At 34.7% G+C, this 19711-nt stretch overlaps 1 protein-coding gene across 3 annotated transcripts in view; it reads left to right on the forward strand.

Annotated features, from left to right (window-relative positions):
* The window catches only part of ASPH (aspartate beta-hydroxylase), a 101904-nt gene that overhangs the window by 60362 nt on the left and 21831 nt on the right, over positions 1 to 19711 (forward strand). For all 3 annotated transcript variants that reach the window (XM_039335720.1, XM_039335733.1, XM_039335724.1), the window contains 7 exons: positions 5722 to 5757; positions 8254 to 8339; positions 9120 to 9206; positions 12379 to 12529; positions 15204 to 15340; positions 17540 to 17638; positions 18533 to 18622. In XM_039335720.1, coding sequence (XP_039191654.1) covers positions 5722 to 5757; positions 8254 to 8339; positions 9120 to 9206; positions 12379 to 12529; positions 15204 to 15340; positions 17540 to 17638; positions 18533 to 18622 — 686 coding nt within the window. The remainder of the gene's footprint in view (positions 1 to 5721; positions 5758 to 8253; positions 8340 to 9119; positions 9207 to 12378; positions 12530 to 15203; positions 15341 to 17539; positions 17639 to 18532; positions 18623 to 19711) is intronic.

The raw sequence follows: 19711 nt of genomic DNA on the forward strand, positions 1-19711 counted from the left end.
CTTTTCTCCTCTTCCCTACTCTTTGAAATGCTTCTCTCCACAACAATGCTAGGATAGAGGCTTCAAAACTAACAAGACTATTGGTTTCACACCTTTCACTTTTGTTTGCCTCCTGGCCCTTTGGAACATTCACTCATATGTTGGCATAATTAATAAGAAGAGAATTAATTTTTGTATTTTATATTCAGTGGAGAACAAGGGTTTACAAGAGAGTAAGGCACATTATGAGGAATACACCTTGAAAACAATTGCAGACAGTTGTGAATACATTCAGCAAACAGCCAGTATATTTATTTATTTATTTATTTATGAGACTTATATACCGCTTTTAAGTGCAAGCACTCTCTAAGCGGTGTACACCAGTAAGCAATGTATATATATATTTAAATTGCCCCCAACAATCTGGGTCCTCATTTTACCTACCTCGGAAGGATGCCCCATTGTGTGCCTGCTTATTCTCTTGAAATTCCTTCCTCTCCAATCTGTCCACTCTGCAAAGAGGTGGGGGGAGGATGAATCAGATGCAAGAAAGTGCCTACAGAAATCACTTGTATTTTCTTCTCTCTTTCCCCGTCCACCAGCTAAAAAGATTTTGGCTGTATATATAAATTCCTTGTGTGTGTGTGTCCTTGTAATCAAGAATAAGTAGTTTATATAAAACAGCTATTATAGTGTTATTAATGGCTTCAAACTATGAAGTTGATGTTTATTTTTTTCATTATATTTATTGTTGTAAATAAATTGATTTTTTAAAAAGTCTTATCGTGTATATTCAGTAACTATTGTATGGATTTACATATCTCTGAAAAATATACAAATGAATTTTGTTGTAAAAGATGTAGTTCCTTTTATGAGTTAGTCAGGAAAGCACAAAGTATTAATATATAATTTATGTAATACTTATATATTTTATATATATATAATATATATATGTAGGTCTTTGGTTGTTCGGGTTTTCTCCCACGTAAAATTGGAAGTGTCTTGGCGACGTTTCGACGAAGTCGAAATATATTATTATATAATATATTATATATATTATATAATATATATATTATATATAATACCTATATATTTTAGGTAGTCAGATGTATATATATGACAGTTTGCATTTTATAGCATAGTTCCTTCCTGCAATACAAGTGCTGAGAAATATATAAAGGGGATGGTTCTTCTTAGGACACAATCTACTGGGACATTTGTCTAGCCTGACTATAAGTGGGAATAGGATGCAAAACTAGACAACTGCTTGAATGAATCTTACCTTCTTAACTAGAGGTGAATTTGAGTTGATGTGAAAGCTTTGTGAGCAGCCCAGGGAATAATTGCTAGGCATTTCAACAGTAGTTTTGGTGATATAGCTCCTTCTATTGTATCCTATTATATTACATTGGTCTGAATATGAATGTGTAGTTCAGCTGCAACTGACATATTTGAACATTATCTGGTACATGGATTTTTAATAGCTGCATTCTCATAATTTCTCTCAAAGGACCCCAGGAAATAAACTACTCAGACATCTTGTTTAATCCAGTTCCTATATGTGTTTAATTCCTGCCATTCCCAGCATTATATTTGCCTTGACTCTTTCTTTTTGGCACAGTTTTGTGCTATTTGAAGATATTTCTCTTTATACAAAGTGTTTGACATGATAGAACAGAGGAGAATATAAGCGATTTTAGATTTTTTTTCTATTTAAACATTGGTTTACCACTTTTTCTACCTTTATGTTCATGATTTGCAGATAGGTAGCTGAAATAATATATTATGATTTGGATATAAAGACCTAATTCCAATCTCTTTGTTTTCAACTTCTTTATTCCTTCTGTCCTTCAGTGTATGTATATATATACCATTTTTTTCAAACATTCTAAGATCAAAAAAAAGCCCAAAGTAGAACTATATAGACTGTAGATAAATCTTGCTATAGTGTCAAAGGTAGTCTCTCTCATATGCAAATGATTGCCACTTATTTTCCAAGAGGGAAAATGAGGATTTTGGAAAACAGCTTGACATAAGCAAAATTTGTTCATCCTTCTGTAACACTGGGTACTCCAGCTTTCATAAATATGAATGTATCTTAGGCAATTTTCCTTCCACATACGCTTTTCCCATCATAATCGGTGTTTTTTTAAAATGTATATCCAATAGGCGTATCAAAGAAAGGTGGGGTAGGAGATTCTTAGGTTTCTGGGATCATTTTAGTTCCAAGGATCTGTCCTTTAATTCTGTTATTGCCTACCTTTTCCCCTAGATAGCAACTTTGTGTTTAATTAAGCAGTATTTCTAATAACACATAGCTAAATTAAGTATATTACAAAGTTGCATATTTATATTAAATATTATTTCTCAATCACCTGTTTTATGGTTGGTCCTCTAATTTAGATCTCCCCTTATTTTTTCAGATACTTAACGCTTCAAAAAGACTCCCTACATCAGGAGGACCAGCTTAAACCATATTCTACACAGTGGCAGCAGATGTTTGTTAAAATATTTTCTATGACATAATTAATGGAGCTCAGAAAATTAGTGGCGGGTGTAGGCACTAAAAAGTGTTTCACAAATTACTTTATGAGACCATTCCATTTAGAAATTCCATTTTTAATTCATTTCCCATAACTACTAATATGACATAAAAATGTAAAACCTTTTAAAAAATGCTTAATATGAATGGCAAATTCATTTCTTAAAATGATACAAGAAATTCAAAAGATACTTCCGAAAATGCCTAAAACAGTGAAGGATTACAGAGCACCACAGCACATAGTTGATTTTTTTTTAGTAAGCCAGTTGACTTTAGCATATATTTAGCATACTAATATTCACTTTTAATATTTTTGTAGCATTTAGTATACATGTTTTTTTAACTTTTCTCCTATTAGTGGACAAATAATTGTATTTGAATCTTAACATGTGTTCACATAATTGTATTTATAGTGTAACACTAAAATATGGATGTAATCTGATTTTACAAAGTTTTAAAATGTGAACAAAATATTTTGGTATATTTACATGCCTTATGGCAAAAAGCTAGTGAAATAGGACTGTGAAATAATTTTGACTTGGACTTCTACATACTAATTTTAATATTTATCTGACATTAGCCCAGATAAAGCAAATATTTTAACCATGGACCTATTCCAAAAGGATCACTAAATATATTTTTTACTTTTTTATGTTTTGATGGACTGATTCTTCTGGTGAAACTTTAATATTAAAACACAAGGATTTCCCTTTGTCTTTTGGCCTTGTTATTATCTCTCCTATGTAAGTGATGTCCTTGTAACTTCTTATAATAATAAAACTTCTGCAGTAAATAAGATTTAAAAGTAAATGATCTTAGGCTTACAGTTTAATTATTACTGCTTGTACATGCTTTACCAAAAACTGTTTGTTACAATTATATATATTTCTTAATAAATACTTTGCTTACAAAAGGTGAATATTAACTGAGGCAATATGTAGGAGAATTGTTCTCAGTCCTGCTGCAGAATTTAAAGATATTCTTTCAGAAAAAATAAAAAGTAGTTACATTTAAAACTGAGAACTTTATAGGAAATACACACTATTTGAATCTTTGAGGGTTCACTACAGTAGCAATAGAATATGTGGCTTGTATATTTTAGGTAGTGATTGGATGTAACTTTTTTTAAAAAAAGAAATAGAGATAAATGCAGTGCATTTTTATTATGTTTAAATCCAAGATAACAGGGACTACATAGTTTGAGTGTGTACGTAGTACTTAATCATGTATTTCTGTGGACTTGTTCTCCTCTCTCTCACTCTCCCCATCTATGCATGAAAGATTTCGCATAAGCCTTGGTCTTTTCTATTTGTTGTGTATGCACAGACGTTGCAGCAAATGAGAACATTATGCTAGAAGGATTATGCCATATACATTTATGATACTTAGGAAACAATCTGTTCATACAGATCGAGGCAAAGTATTATTTTTCATAGAATTAAAATTGTACATTTCTAAATGACAGGAATACTTTTTATAAAGCCATAATTTTAAGGATAATTAAGATTATTTTGGGTAAAATAAATTGAGTTTTTGTACAGCGACTCTGTATTTTTGAAATGCTGATGATTGTGCTGATCAAATTTTCTGTTATGCTACTATATGTTTTTCTTGTTTACATAAGTGTGCCATGAAGACAAGGTGAAGGGAACTATTAAAATATGTACCTTCTGTGTTAACAATTGCTGCAATAAAATACAGAAGAATGTTTCACTAGTGGAGTCATTATTTTCAAAAATACTGACATATACTTTAGTGATCAGTCATTAAATCGTTATAAAGGTCAGAAAAAAGACCATTCAGGAGGAAAACATGACTAAATTCATGGAGGCATAAAGAAAATAAAACATAATGTGGCCTTAACCATATTACTCCCAGAATATGTCTTGAGTTGTATTATACTAAGGATATAATTGAAGTGATGTTTAACACATTAGGACCATTTGCTTCCTATGGACATCGCAGAGACTTGTGGCATAAAGACTGATAGCTAATATGACATAATATGTCAGTATTTAAGGTTGCTGCACAGAATTCCTTGCATGTGCTGTAGAACTAAATCTAGGTAACAGTTGCTGAATTTATTTCACAAACTTTTTTTGTTTGTTTGTTTAACTATCTGTTATATTGTATATCCAGAGCCACTATTGGAGAAAATTGGATGGTTTAGAAAGATAGATAGATAGATAGATAGATAGATAGATAGATAGATAGATAGATAGATAGATAGATAGATAGATAGATGATGGATGGACAGGCAGGCAGACATACAGAGACAACTTATGACCAATTGCTTAATGATCGTTTGAAATTAAGACAGACTCAAAAAAAGTTACTTAAAATCTGTCCTTGAAGTTAAGAGTGCCACAGCATCCATGCAGTCACATGATCACATTTCAAGCTCTTGACAATTGGCTCACTTGATGATTAGTTATTGCTTTTTGCATTTTTTTGTGCGTTTTTTGACAAAAAAAACCCATTGGATAAAATGGGTTTACACTTAACAATCATGTGGTTTACTTAAACACATGGCTTGCTTAACCACGGTGACTCACTTCACAATCATCGCAAAACCAGCCATAAAACAGTGTGGTCACATAATTCCTCAATTTACAACCACAATGACTTAAGAGCGAAATTCTGTTCCCAATTGTGGTCATAAGTTGAAGATTACTTGTGTTATGAAAAACAACTAAGATTGGGGTATATAATGCATTAAGAATGGTGTTGCATGAAACTTTTACCCATAGGAACCATTGGTCCATTCTAGAGAAAATTAGACCTTTTACAGTCTGATAGAATATTTAAAATTCCTGTGGCACCAAAGAAGCCAATTAGCTTACTATTGTATAAATATGTTTAGGAAAAGACTATTCAAAAGAATTACCGTATATGCCGGCGTATTAGGCGACCCGGCGTATAAGACGACCCCCGTCTTTATAGCCGGGCCGCATTCCTAGAACGTCATCTTATACGCATTTGGAAGCATTTCAAAGGAATGCTTTGCTCAAAACATCATCAAAGCAAAGCAACTCATTTAAACACATCCTTAATTAGCAACACGTGTATATTTTACTCTGAGCAAACTATGGTTAAATTCTATTTATTTGAAGACAACATTTTAATAATTCAGTGAATATACACTTGAACTTGTTTTTAAAAAGGATCAGGATGATAAGAAATCTGTTTACCTATTCCAGGACATGGTGAAAAAGAAACTCTGCAAAAAGAAAAAGGTAAGCAACTGAAAATACAGATAGTTCAAATAATCTAAAATCTCTGCATTGGTAAGAGCATATTTGAAATAGTCTAATTGTTTTTGTTTGGGGGAGGACTTTGACATCTATAGTCAGACAGGGTCAACTTAAGAAAGTAATGATCATATCTTTAAAAACACTTTGGATACCATTCTAGGATTTGGGAGGAAAATGTTTTATCTATATGATCTGCTTAGCTACAAATCTCCTCTTCATTGGAAATGGCATTCAGACAAATCCTAAGACTTCTTTTGTCTCTAATATATCATTTAGACTTCTTGATTCCCACCATTTTTGTTTATTTAAAGTTTAAGAAATATATCCTTTTTCACATTTCAAGTTTTCATGCAAAAAAAAAAAAAGTTCAAAAGAAGATAATAATTCAAGAGCTTGGCCAACCAGATGCCTATAGTGCAGTGTTTCTCAACCTTGACAATTTCAAGGCATGTGGACTTCAACTCACAGAATTCCAATTGCTGGCTGTGGAATTCTGGGAGTTGAAGTCCACATGCCTTAAAATTGTCAAGGTTGAGAAACACTGCTATAGTGCTTCACAAGTCATTGCTCCCTGGCATTTGAAATTTGGAAACCTGCTGTTCTCAGGCTAAAAGAGAGAGACAAAGAGAGAAACATTCAAATTTCTGAAGTGTCCTATCATTAAATATATTTTGCCAAAGATCTCCAGTTTTCTTACTAATCTCATGCTATATGAGTTGAGACAGCTACATTTTCCATTTAAAATAAAATGGGTAAGAGATGAAAAGTTCTGCTTTAGCTGGCAGTATTGATACCTTTTAATTTATTATTATACCATGGTATTTGAACAGAAATATAGCAAGAAAAAGGCTACTACTAAGTAAACTATTCTAGTGAAATAAGATCTCTGTAAACGTTGCTATCTTAAGATAGCAGTTTATTGATTTTGACATATATTGTAAAAGTTATATCATAAAGTATGCATTATTTAAAAATGACTCAAAAGGACAATTGAATTGTGCAAGCATGAAACGCCCCCAGTTTGCTATTTATTGAAGCAGCCCAGCCTTTTTTTAAATTTCTACATGAATTCGCAAAAAAAGAAATTAACCTTTACGAATGGATTCCTGAAAGTGGATACACTTTTTTTTGCAGTCATACACAAGACAGACTGCTTTAGTGGACCATTGAGACATTTTGTTTGTACCAGATCCAACCATTTCTTCTGAATCCTCTTCAAAATGCACCGGAATATTATACAGTATTGACCAATGTAGACATCTGTCATTTTTTCCTTATTGTCCAAAAACAGGATACCATATGGTAGAATGTGAACTAAATGTCCTAAATCATATGGGTGTTCTTGGAAGCAATCTATGAAAACAGATCTCCCAAATCTTTAAAAATGACAGCGAATTATTCTATTATTTTCTTTTCATGTCTATGCAATCAATCATATTGAGCTAAAATGCTGTAGTATTCAAAATACTGAAATATAGATGTGTTTAATATTAAGAATGGAAGGACTAGCATTTCATCTTTCACACTGTTACATAGGTAAATAAATCTTACAAATGCAATTTATAGTTCTGACAGCTGAGAAATATGTATGGGCAATAGCTTACAGTAGCTGTAAATACTTCATTTGACACATTGGTTTAACAGTTTTAGCCAGAGATGGTTTTGGAGTTCTGGTTAAAAATGTCTACAATTCATCTCATCAGCCATAGTTGTCGTGAATTCTATAATGGTAAGATCCTTAGGTATTTTTTGTTTGTTCTAGATTAATTTTCCCTATACAAAAATTTTGGAACCCCCCAAAGTATACTATCCTTATTTCTTGATGTAATCTTTTCAATGTTAATATTGGTAGAGACTCATAATTAGAAATTTCAGGACCAGGTTTATCTCCAAGGCCCCTCCAAACGGCAGAAAAAGATATTGTATACAGAAAATTACCATATTAAATTCAATAATTTAGATTTTATTACATCAAATTTATTTTTTATCTTTATTCCACCCACTGGGAATGGAATAGGGGATCAACATCAGCATAAAATATAAATAAGTAGGAAAGTCTCTTGGAAGAGGAGACTTTCCTACTTATTTATATTTTATGCTCATGTTGATCCCCTATGTGTATGTTGAGACCTCCAAACAATAAAACTATAGTTCTTCTACTTACCACATTTGGAATTGTAAAAACCAGATAGGATGATGGAATTGGCAGAGTGGCTGGAGAGAGATCTTTGTTGGTACACGTGTGGGGCAGGTTTGGGGCAAGGAAGGAGGAGGCAGAGAGAGAATGGGGAAGTAGGAGCTGATACCAAGATACAATTTTTAGTTTGCAAATGATTATGGATCTAAAATGTATCCTGCCTTCCAATGGAAAACTGATTTATTATACCAGATTTATTATATACTTGAGTTGCTATAAAGTAATCTCCAATATTACTGAATTTGGTGGAAATTTTGTGGGTTTTTTATGCTCTTTCATAGTAAAGAAGAAGAAACCAAAATTGCTCAATAAATTGGATAAAAGTATTAAAGTTGAACTTGATGCTGCAGAAAAGCTACGCAAAAAGGTAAAATTTAGATTGCAAAATTAAAACTGCAATGTAGCGTGTACTTGTGTGTTTCTGTCTGTCTGTCCATGCATCATGCCACATAGCTAAATTAATTGCTAGTAAACTTCCTCTGGGGGGAGGAAGTATGAGAATGGACATTGACTTAGCAGAAATGTTTTAATATCTCTGAACATTCATCAACATCAACATGTCAGTAATCGATATACACCAATAGGAACCAATCTTCTCTTTGGAATGATATTCCTGCAACTATAGAAATTAACACAACCATTTGTCATAATCTCTTTCAGATAAAGAAGATTTTTATGACAAATGGCTTATGTTAATTTCTTAACATAGTGATCAGAAATTATTCAAAGTTAATCCCCTCTTAAATAATTATATTTTAAATATCTATCGAGGCCTTTTTTATTTTTCCTACAGCATTCATTTTAAACCCAAGAACTACAGAATTTTGTTTTCCTCCCTGAATTTATACTATTATTTGCATTTCTTTTAGTGATATTTTAATAACTTTTGTCACAATATCATTGTATATATTCTTAAAATTGTATATTATATCTTAAGTACAAAATATTCCACCACACTTCGCTGACACCATAGGTTCTGCTTTTCCCAACTTTTTGCCATCTATATGTGATGGAATTCAATATTTATATGTCCTTGTTTGGGCCTTGTGGGAGTCAGCATCCAACGTATCTGGAGTGCATTCTTTATATAAATAATAATTGTAAGGATTTATCTTCTTTATTTATAGCATAACTCTCTCACTTTCAGGGGAAAACAGAGGAAGCTTTAAAGGCATTTGAAGCTTTGGTAAGCAAGTATCCCCAAAGTCCACGAGCAAGATATGGAAAAGCCCAGGTAAAATTAAAAGAAAGCAAAAAAATTGTGCATGGAAAATCAAACCATAGTGTATCTTATGTACTTAAGATTTTTTACTGGTTGCAAATAAAGTAAAGTGAATAAAGTAAACAATTGATATACTATATTAGGAAGCAGCCTCTGATTTCAAAATCTGTCAGTTATTTAATTCTTTAAAATACAGTGGTACCTTGGCACTCATCATTAATTGGTTCCAGGAGGTGCGATGAGTACCAAAAATGATGAGTACAAACAGTTTTTCCCATAAGGAAAAAAAAATCACAAGGCAGCTGACACCAACAGGTTTTAGCTTGTGCGTTGACTACCAAATCAATGATGAGTACCAGGACAAAATTTTCACATCAAAATGCATTGAGTACCAAATTTGATGAGTTTCAAAGCAACTGAGTACTCAGCTACAACTGTATATAGAGGGAAAAAATGCAATACGGTCTCATTATTTTGTTGTAACTAAATTGATTGGACATTGACAAATTTCTCTGAACTGAGATTATTTTCCTTTATTTCTCTCTTTTAACAAATACACTAATCAGGAAATTATATGGATCAGAATTGGCAAAAAAAAAAAGTGCAGAAAATAGTGAATTTTGGAATTTAATGGCCAAATGGTAGCATGGCACAAAAAGGACCATGGTGGGAACGACCACCTTTTTTGAGACCAAAATCTGACTTTGAAAGAAAACATTCCCATAAAATTGGGATTGGGAGGGAGGGGAAAAGTTAATAAATAGTGAATGATTTTTCTAGGTGTTATTTGTCATATTGAAAATTCCAATTTGCTACTAACTTTTGTATGGATTTGGCAGCAAGATCCGCTTTCAGGATTGGTGAGCCTATGTAATCCTGATTCTGCATGTTACAAACCTCTGGATTTCTAAGGGAAAACGTGAAAAATTCCCTTACGGATTCTTTCTAGCGGAGAATTGCCGTTGCATTATTTTGTGAATGAGAATAGCAATAGCAATAGCACTTAGACTTATATACTGCTATACTTTACAGCCCTCTCTAAGAGAAAACAGCATATTGCCCCCACAATCTGGATCCTCATTTTACCAATCTTGTAAGGATGGAAGGCTGAGTCAACCTTGAACCAGTCAGGATCGAACACCTGACAGTGAGATTGCGGAATTAACCTGCAATGCTGCATTCTAACCACTGTGCCACCAAGCAGAAGCTGAATAGTCCTGTTTATGTGTCAAGGAGTATTTGATAGCTAATCACACCCAACAATGGTGCAGTTAGGGACAAGTGATGACAAAGTTCAGATTTTTGGATCTAAATAATTGAAATTAAGATGTTTCTTTCATGTCATTGGAATAATTATTTAAATTTATCCCAATAATATTGGCTAAACACAGACAAGGTACTAATTTGGGTTCAGTATGAATTCTATCTTTAACTGAGTGAATGGAACTAAGTGCCAAAACACCCCTTTAAATCAGCCCCAAAGATGGCAGAAAGATATATTTGAATGGTTCAGATAACTTAAGTGGCAAGGAGTTGAGCATAAATTGCAAATATCAAGGGCCCAAGTTACATAGGTGATTTGGAAAAAAAAATCCTTACATAATGCAGACAAGAGCTAGAGTTTTCCCCTGCCCTGTAAAAATTGAATAGTTAACTGCATAATTTTTAAAAGCAAGACCACTTTGATCCTACTTGATCAGTTTTCAGACTTCTCCTGAAAGAAGAGAACAGGTCATATAATGTAACACTTCCTTACATGAGTAGAAGAAGCTAGCTAGCTCATGTCTTTCCTTTTCTGAATGCTTTTAGCTTCTCACATTGCAAGGGATTAAGACACAGTATTAGCTCTTCTACCCTTCTCAGCTGATGTAATCATAAAATGAGAGTATGTTCCCTAACCCTGCCACCTGAAATTATCTGGTGAAAATGTAAGACATGTACAGGTGGTCCTCGATTTATGACCATTTTTAAATGACTGCTCAAAGTTACAAAGGCACTGAAAAAAGTGCCTTACAATCAGTCTTCACACGTCACAATGTTACAGCATTCCTGCAGTTGAATAATCATGATTTGGGCATTTAACAACTGACATGTATTTATAATGGTTGTAGAGTCTGGGGTCACATGATCACCATTGGTGAACTTCCCAGGGGGCCTCTGATAAGCAAATTTAATGGGAGAAGCTGGATTTGTTTAATGTAATTTGCATAACCACTTCAACAAAAAGGTCATAAAATCAATTGCACATCACCTAACACATGCATCACCTAACCACAGAAATTCTGATCCTAATTGTGGTCGTAAGTTGAAGACTACCTGTACTGTGTAAGTTAGAACATTTAATCAGTGGAACAACCTGCCTTCAGAAGTTGTGAATGTTTAAACACTGGACGTTTTTAGGAAGAGACTGGACAGCCATTTGTCTGAAATGGTATAGGGTTTCCTGCCTCTATTATTATTATTTTTATTATTGTTGTTGTTGTTTCTTTAAGGACCTCAGTCTAAAAACCCACAAAAGAATATATTTAAATCCTTAAAACCTAGTAGCACTAACCTACTATAACTAAAATGCAGACATGATATTATTTAAATTTATAGAATTAATTATGAAATTACCTACTGTTAAAATGTGATAATCATTTTAGATGCATTTAGAGCAGAGATCTGCAACCTAACAACTTTAAGACTTGTGGGCTTCAGCTCCCAGAATTCCTCAGCCAGCATAGTCCACAAGTCTTAAAGTTGTCAAGGTTGCAGACCCCTGATTTAGAATACAGTAACAGAGATAGTTTTATGTCCCTTTTGCTGCAAGGAGGAAGAGACAAGAGCGTCTTAAGTTCAAAATCACTTTACAGGCATCTCAGAAAAAAATAAACTAAAGGAAGACGTGCATTGAAAATGTATTGATTGTTTTGAAGCAATTGTCATATCTGGATATAAAGAGGGCTTACAAATTTTCAAAATAACTTCTTAGTTTTTGATAGTATAACCGTGTTACATTCTTCCTTTTGTATTAAAGAATTATGTATCTGCCATATGCAGTTTTTATGAATCAAAACTTTAGAAGTCATATAATGGTGATTTTGAAATAAATCTTATAATCTAATAGCGATTAATTAATTAACCTGTGCTTTAAGTTTGATAGCAATTTCAATACTAATTAATGCTTTATTATCACACACAGAGTGAGGATGACTTGGCTGAGAAAATGAGAAGCAATGAAATACTACAGCGATCTATTACCACCTATGGTGAAGTGGCCAATCTGCCAAATGTCCCTGATGATCTAGTAAAGATGACATTGAAACGGCGCGCAGACAGGCAGCAGTTTCTTGGTAAGTTTCTGAAACCAGACTTACCAGTGGCTCAAATGTTTAAAAATGTTCCATGTTTTGATATCCAGGAATTAGATATTCTTGTGTAGTTCCCAAGCTTCCAAACCTATGGGCAGCAAGGTAGGATGGAAACCTATTGAACACTCTCAAAATATCTCTTAACCTCTTAAATGTTTATTGTAAACCACCTAGAGTCACTTAGGTAAGATCGGCGGTGTATAAATGATAAATGGATAGATGGATAGATAGATAGATAGATAGATAGATAGATAGATAGATAGATAGATAGATAGATAGATAGATAGATAGATATCCTGCAACAAAATATCTATTGAATCTGGCAGTAACATTTGAAGAACATTGCACTAGACAAATTATCACTTTAGCAATAGTTAACTGACAGGCAATTCAGCAGTTCCTAAATTCAACAATTCCTAAGAGCAAATTTGGGCTAGTAGTTAAGGTACCAGGCTAGAAACTAGAAGACTGAGTTCTAGTTCCACCTTAGGTATGAAAGTCAACTGTTTGACTTTGGACCAGTCATTCTCTTTCTGCCCAACTCACCTCACAGAACTGTTGTTGGGAAGAAAATACTATGTTTTCCCGAAAATAAAACCTATTCCGAAAATAAGCCCTAGCGATTTTTGTGGATAGGCCTAATATAAGTCCTACACCAAAAATAAGCCGTAGTGTTGGAGCGAGGCAAGCTAAGGCAGGGGTAGGAGTGGAGCTGCCTCACGTGCCCCGGGCCCGCTTACCATTGCAGCCTGGCCTTCCATGAATTGACACCTGTCTCGTTTTGCCAGACCACTCTTGCGGCGCCCTACCCCAGCCTGCATTTCATGGTCAGAGGCCTTCAGAAAATGCCTCTGCAGCTGAGAATGGAGCTATGGATTCCCCTGGCCTGCATTTCGCAGCCAAGAACCAAGCTATGGATTGAATTTGTAGCTCAGTTCTCAGCTGCAGAGGCCTTTCTGTAAGGCTTCTGATGGCAAAATGCAGGCTGGGGGGCACCGCACGCATCAATCTGGAGCTCCATTCTCAGCTGCAGAGGCATATCCTTCAGCCGCAAAAGAAATGGGCCGACCGGGTGGGACTGTTAGTGCCGCAACCACGAGATGAGACTGTGGAAAAGACCCCCCCCCCCAAAAAAAATAAGTCCTGGTGTCTCTTTTGGAGGCAAAAAATAAAATAAAATAAGAACGGGTCTTATTTTTGGGGAAACACGGTAGGAAGAGAAAGGCATAATTAGGAGGAAGGAGTATTAGGTATGTTTGCCACCTTGAGTTAAATATAAAAATAAATGAAATAGTAACTAAATAAACAAAATAAATTGGACAAAAAAATGAAATAATTAAATGAAAACTAATGTTGTTATGAACTAGTAATTAAAATTAAAGGCTTTTGTGAAGAGTCAGTGTGTAATCTGGCCTTACTTCTTTTCACTGCATAAATGCATAATGTTACTCTTTTTCTGCCTGAGATTTGAAACAAATCACATTAGTTCCTGAGAAGTATTTGTCATCATGAATTTCTGCCTAGGTCTTGTCTTCTTCAAGTTATACCTCAGAATCTCCCAGAGAGTAACTGAAGAAACGGGTCAGGTATATTCAAGTCAGGTAGTCTAATAACTGCAGTGTCTCTCCAAGTAGCAGATTTTGGTAACCCTTCTTACCTTTCCCCCGGAGAACTCATACTGGGGAAATAGGTAGAGAGAAATGCTTTTCTGTATTTGTGGTACAAAAGTGCTGCAGCTGCACTCTTGCCAGCTATGGCAAATGCTGTGAGAATCTGTGCTGAAGCTGCCAGACTGGAGAACCCTTGACTCATGCTGAAAGTCTTCCAGACTGTGCTTTTGGGAAGGCTGTGGGTAATCTTCACAGCATGTGCTGAAGCTGTCCAGAACACAAGTGGCCAATGGGGGTAGAGCATGGTAAGATGAACCTTCTCCTGCAGCTCAAAGCAATTAGAAGTAATATAAACTGTTTTGTCAAAGTGATTCATGTTACCTCTCACGTTTATAAAGAGAATCAGGTCACCTGCTTGTACAAATCTCTTTGTTAAAGTGAATCAAATACAAGCCTAATGCAAATACACCTATCCGTTTCCAGTGGCTGAAATTGCAGTGTACAGGCTTAAAAGCTGAAGTTTTATTGTGCAAAAATAAACCTTTGGGCACAAAATGCATTTCAATTACTAATCATTCCCAGGAACATTATATTACGGATATAATTTATATTTGAATAATTAAAGGTAGTAATTGTTCTAGTTTTAGTCTCAGGTAGCCTATGTAATCCCAAAGAGCAGCAAGCCTTTCATTAAATAGTGTGATAATTTTGAATAGCATGAATAAACTCAGTTTATTTATATCTAAAATGGATGCAGTCGAGAAAAAGGCCAACAATTTGGAATGTGCATTATTGTCCAAAAAGAAGATAGTGAAAATGCTTTGATTGTGCACTAGAGGTCTCCATAACACTAGGCAATGCAAGCATAGTTTTCTAAGGCATGACTTAGAAGTGTAAGTTTTACACATGTTGTACTGTTTAATGGCACATAGTTTATTTTATTTTTTAACAATCTTAATTTATTTTGTTAGCGTAGTTCCTGTATTCCAAGTTGCTTCTTCATGTACTAGCCAAGTTGCTTTTTTATTGTTTCCCCGTCAAATTAGGTCGCATGAGAGGTTCATTAGTTACACTACAGAAACTAGTTGATTTGTTTCCTAATGATGCTTCATTCAAGAACAACCTTGGAGTGGGTTATCTTTTAATTGGAGACAATAACAATGCCAAGAAGGTTTACGAGGAGGTGAGCTTCTATTAAGTACAGATAAATGATCTCAAAAATACTATATGTGTGGTTATGCAAGTCTTTATATATAAGAGCCATACATTAAAAAATAACCTAGATAGGTGGATAAAAACCTAGATATAAGTAATTATTAATTGCTTTGCCCATTTATTTTCACAAATCTAAAAACATCATTTTGATATTCTCCTAAGGTATTAATGGGTAACCCTTTAATAACCCTTAAAAGTAGGTTTCCCTATTTATGTGTTTTTTTCAAATTCTAGGTCTTCAATTTTTTTTTCTTTTACTCTTTTCTTCTTATGTTTAGATAAGGATGACATATTCAGGGCAATACCATAGCTTTCTTTAGTCAATCGAATACAGCTATGTGACAGTACTGCTGCAAATAAATTAAGCAAATTGAGAATGAGAATAGTGCTTTTGAAATAATCGTGTCCCAATAAAAGATAATGTTTGTAGTTCATGGTTGAAATGAGTAGTCCTTGATGTTCTCTGAGATTGATTATTTTCTTGCAGACTTTTCATTACCCAAACTAGGTAACATAAAAACATTGATGATGTTACCTAGTTTGGATAATGAAATGTCTGCAACTAAACAACCAAGCTCAGAGAGCATCAAAGGAGCCCTCATAGTCATCTCAGTCTGTCTATTTTACAAAAGAAAACTTACATGATTATCATGAGATTTTATAAAATGTTATTATTTATTATAATGGCAGCCTCTGGGTGCCATACGGTTGACTATAGTATACTCCTTCACATCCATGAATTGGAATAAGAAATTGTAGGTCAGCTGCAATCAAACTTACAGAAATCTTTTCTGTCATCTTAAAATGTTGTTAACTATTGTTCTCATTAGCTTTAATTAGCCATGGTAAGGATGCTTGAACTTCTAATCTGTTAGCAGCTACAGAGCCAGATGTTAACAGCTTGACTTCAGTGTTCTTCAGCCCTTCAATTATTCAGACCTTTTTTAAAACAAAATCTCATTCTTTCTTCAGTGAGAAGGCTAAGTAGTAAAAATTAAATCAAAGAATTATGTCTTTAACTGGAAATCAGTCTGATGGAAATGTGCCCTATTTCTGGGAAATGTTTTATCAGACCATCCATTGTATCACAGCTTGGAAGCAACGTCAAAAAAGGGGTAGCATTTCACTCCCCCCACCATTATATATTTTTCTTTTGACTGTCATAGTCTGGAACTGAACACACTACATTAAAGATAGTCTTTGTAAGAAATCAAAGCTGCTTTTGTTTTCAAACAGCAATTGATCTTGTTTTTACTTTTTTCAAGGGCTTTCTCTGTAGTACAAGAAATCTGAAGACATGTTCTCGCTTATTCAGGTTATGCTAGTGCTCTGAACTATGCATGTTATAGCTAATGGAGTCAGGTGACTTGGTTACAAGGAAAATTCCCCTGTCTAACAGACATGTGGTGTCTCCACAGTTCTCTGTACTGTTTGGCACTTCACCTTCCATTAAATCTATTGTACAAATATCAAATCCAACATTCAGAGTTTTTAAAGTGGATCTTAATAAATTTCATTTCTATGAGAAATTTCATTTCTGCTCCATCTTACAGGTGATAAGAAAATGCTACCAAAACCACTATCTTCCATTGATAATCAGTTTTTCTCTTCTTTCTTGTAACATTTCACATCTGCTGCCAGGTTTGAATTTCTCTGTTTCTATTGGAGCAGAAAATGATATACAGCAGGGACTTGTACATCATATTAACATCACTTTATGGGTTTTTTTATTTATTGAAATTACAGCCTGCCCTTTTTTTGTGTATAGGAACTCAAGTAGCAAACACTGTGGTCTCCCTTCCTATTTTTCTCCAGCAAGAGCCCTTTGAGGTTGATTGGGCTGAGAGAGAGTGATGGGCCCTGTGGGTAGGGTAAAGTAAAGTCTGGGCCTCCCTGCTCATAGTCCAGCACCTTAACTAGTATATTCATGGGCTGAAATAGAGCACTTGGCTCAAAGTACCCCAGGGGCTGAGGAGGGACTAGAACCTGAATCTGTCAGGTGCTATTCCGACTCCAGATTCCATACTGCTGCCAGATAGAGAAAAGAGAAGATAAAGGACTGACAGGAACAAATACATTTTTAGGTCTTTCTAAAAAACTGTGCATCAATTTTTTAGAAAGCTGCAGAGATGAAGTTGTAATTATTATTTGTTTTGCTCTTTCTTAGGTTCTAAGCCTGGCTCCTAATGATGGATTTGCAAAAGTACATTATGGATTCATTCTGAAGGCAGAGAACAAGATTGAAGAAAGCATTCCCTATTTGAAAGTAAAATTTACATTAGGACTTTTATCTTTTTCTATTTGAGAAAGTAAAAGGCATTTGCTGCCGAAAGGAGGGCAATTGGGATGTCATGTACTGTATAGGATTAGGGGTGAAGTATTTAACAATAGAACTGTCTTAAAGACCATTGGTGGGTGCTACATATTTCCAGATTCTGGGTTTCCAGTAAGTCATATAATGTTTTTTCTACCTTCTCTGTTCAAAAGCTAATTCATATATCTCTTTTTGTGATGTTTTTTTTTAAGTAATCCTCTATATAGTAAAATAATATATTACTACATGTTGAGTTACAGGCAATAATCATTTTCAGCTGTAAACACTTGAGAAAGAAGCATCTTGTGTTGCATCTCCACCTCTAGAAATGCCTCTGGGCATAGCAGTTTAGCAGCTGAAAATATCAGGGGGGAAAAGAATTGTAATTTCATAATCAGTGTGGAAATAAGAAAAGTAAGATACAGAATTATAGGAATCCCAAGCTAAGGTTCATAAAGCTCAGCAGGAAAGAACTGTGTAAATCCAGTTATGGTAACAATGACTTCACTCTTTGAATTTAATTTATTTAGCCAAATGACACCATGTACATCAGAGGTATCAGCAAATATAGGGAAAATCAAGATTTACCAAAATATGGGTGACATTGCAAACAAACATATCATAAGAGAAAAAAAACAGAAGTTGAGTTATGAGAGTGAAATGTTGGAAGCATAAAATTTGAAAATCATTATAGATATGCAAGTTAATAGCAGGGTGAAAAAGGAGAGAAAAAAGAATAGCTGGCTGGCTGGCACAATTTCTTGTTGAACTCAGTGCATTGATAACCTTAGGAATAAATTTAAAATGACTTAACAAGTAGTTGATGTGGTTTCCCTTTTTTTCTAGGAAGGTCTAGAATCAGGAGATCCTGGCACTGATGATGGCCGCTTTTACTTTCATTTGGGCGATGCCATGCAGCGAGTCGGAAACAAAGAGGTAGGGGGTCTACTGACTTCATCTGAAAAAGCAAACCACACCACAGCCAAAGAGGGTAGGGATAACTTAGTCCCAATGGCCAGGAACCTGAAAAAAGAGGATGAACATCCCTATCATGCTGTAGAAGAGGTATTTTGCTGTCTCTTCAATTGTATGTTTTGGTCAACACTCAGAACTTAATTAGAGGTAATATTATTCATAGCTTTAACACTGCAGTGGCTGTGCTGTACCTATAAAAAAAGTTTAACAAATGAATAAATAGATAAACCTCTGCCCAGTATTTATTCCTTATGCTATACATTTTGTTTTCTAGTTATTAAAAGTTGCAGCTGACAGAGATGCAGTATTCCTTTCCTCCCTTCCTTTAAGTTACGGGTGCCAAATTCAATTGTATCACGTGATGTAGTGTGACATATCATGACGTTTTTTGCCTTTGCAGAACCGGGGTGGGCATGGCCTTCACGTGATGTATCTGGCCCGCGGGCTGCCAGTTTGATGCCTCTGCTTTAAGTTATCCCCTCCCTCCTGATCAAGTTATGTTTAGTCCAAGATTGAGCAAATAGCCATGTTTTTGGTGCTAAGACTAGTAAGGAGGGGGGGAGAGGCAATGCTATTTCAGAAGACAGATGTTAAACATAGAAGGCCTTGTCTGAATCCTGCTAAATAGCATTGCTTAATCAATGGGATCCCCAAACAAGTCAGTTTTTTCAGAATGTTGTAGATGGGCAGAAACCATAGGAGACAGATGTTCCTTCAAATAATCTATCCCATGCCATATTGCATCTAGAATCCAATTGACAACCAGTACAAACCACAAAGCATGGACATTATATAAACATAATATGGCCTGCACATTACTATTTGTTCCATTAGATTTTGGACCAACTACACCTGGTTTTCAGGGAAAGCTCTATGTAGATTGCAGTCCAACCACAAGCTGATTAAGGTATGAATGACTATTAATCCAGAAAAGGGCACCCTTGATGTGCAAGAGAATCTACAGTATGCAAAGGTCTTCCTGGCCACCTGCTGCAGTGTGCTGTTCAAAGAAGTGTGAGTTCAGAAGGACCTACAGATTGCATGCCAGAC

The sequence above is a fragment of the Crotalus tigris genome, unplaced genomic scaffold (assembly GCF_016545835.1).
Source record: "Crotalus tigris isolate CLP2741 ecotype Arizona unplaced genomic scaffold, ASM1654583v1 scf7180000017546.9332058, whole genome shotgun sequence".
NCBI lineage: Eukaryota > Metazoa > Chordata > Lepidosauria > Squamata > Viperidae > Crotalus > Crotalus tigris.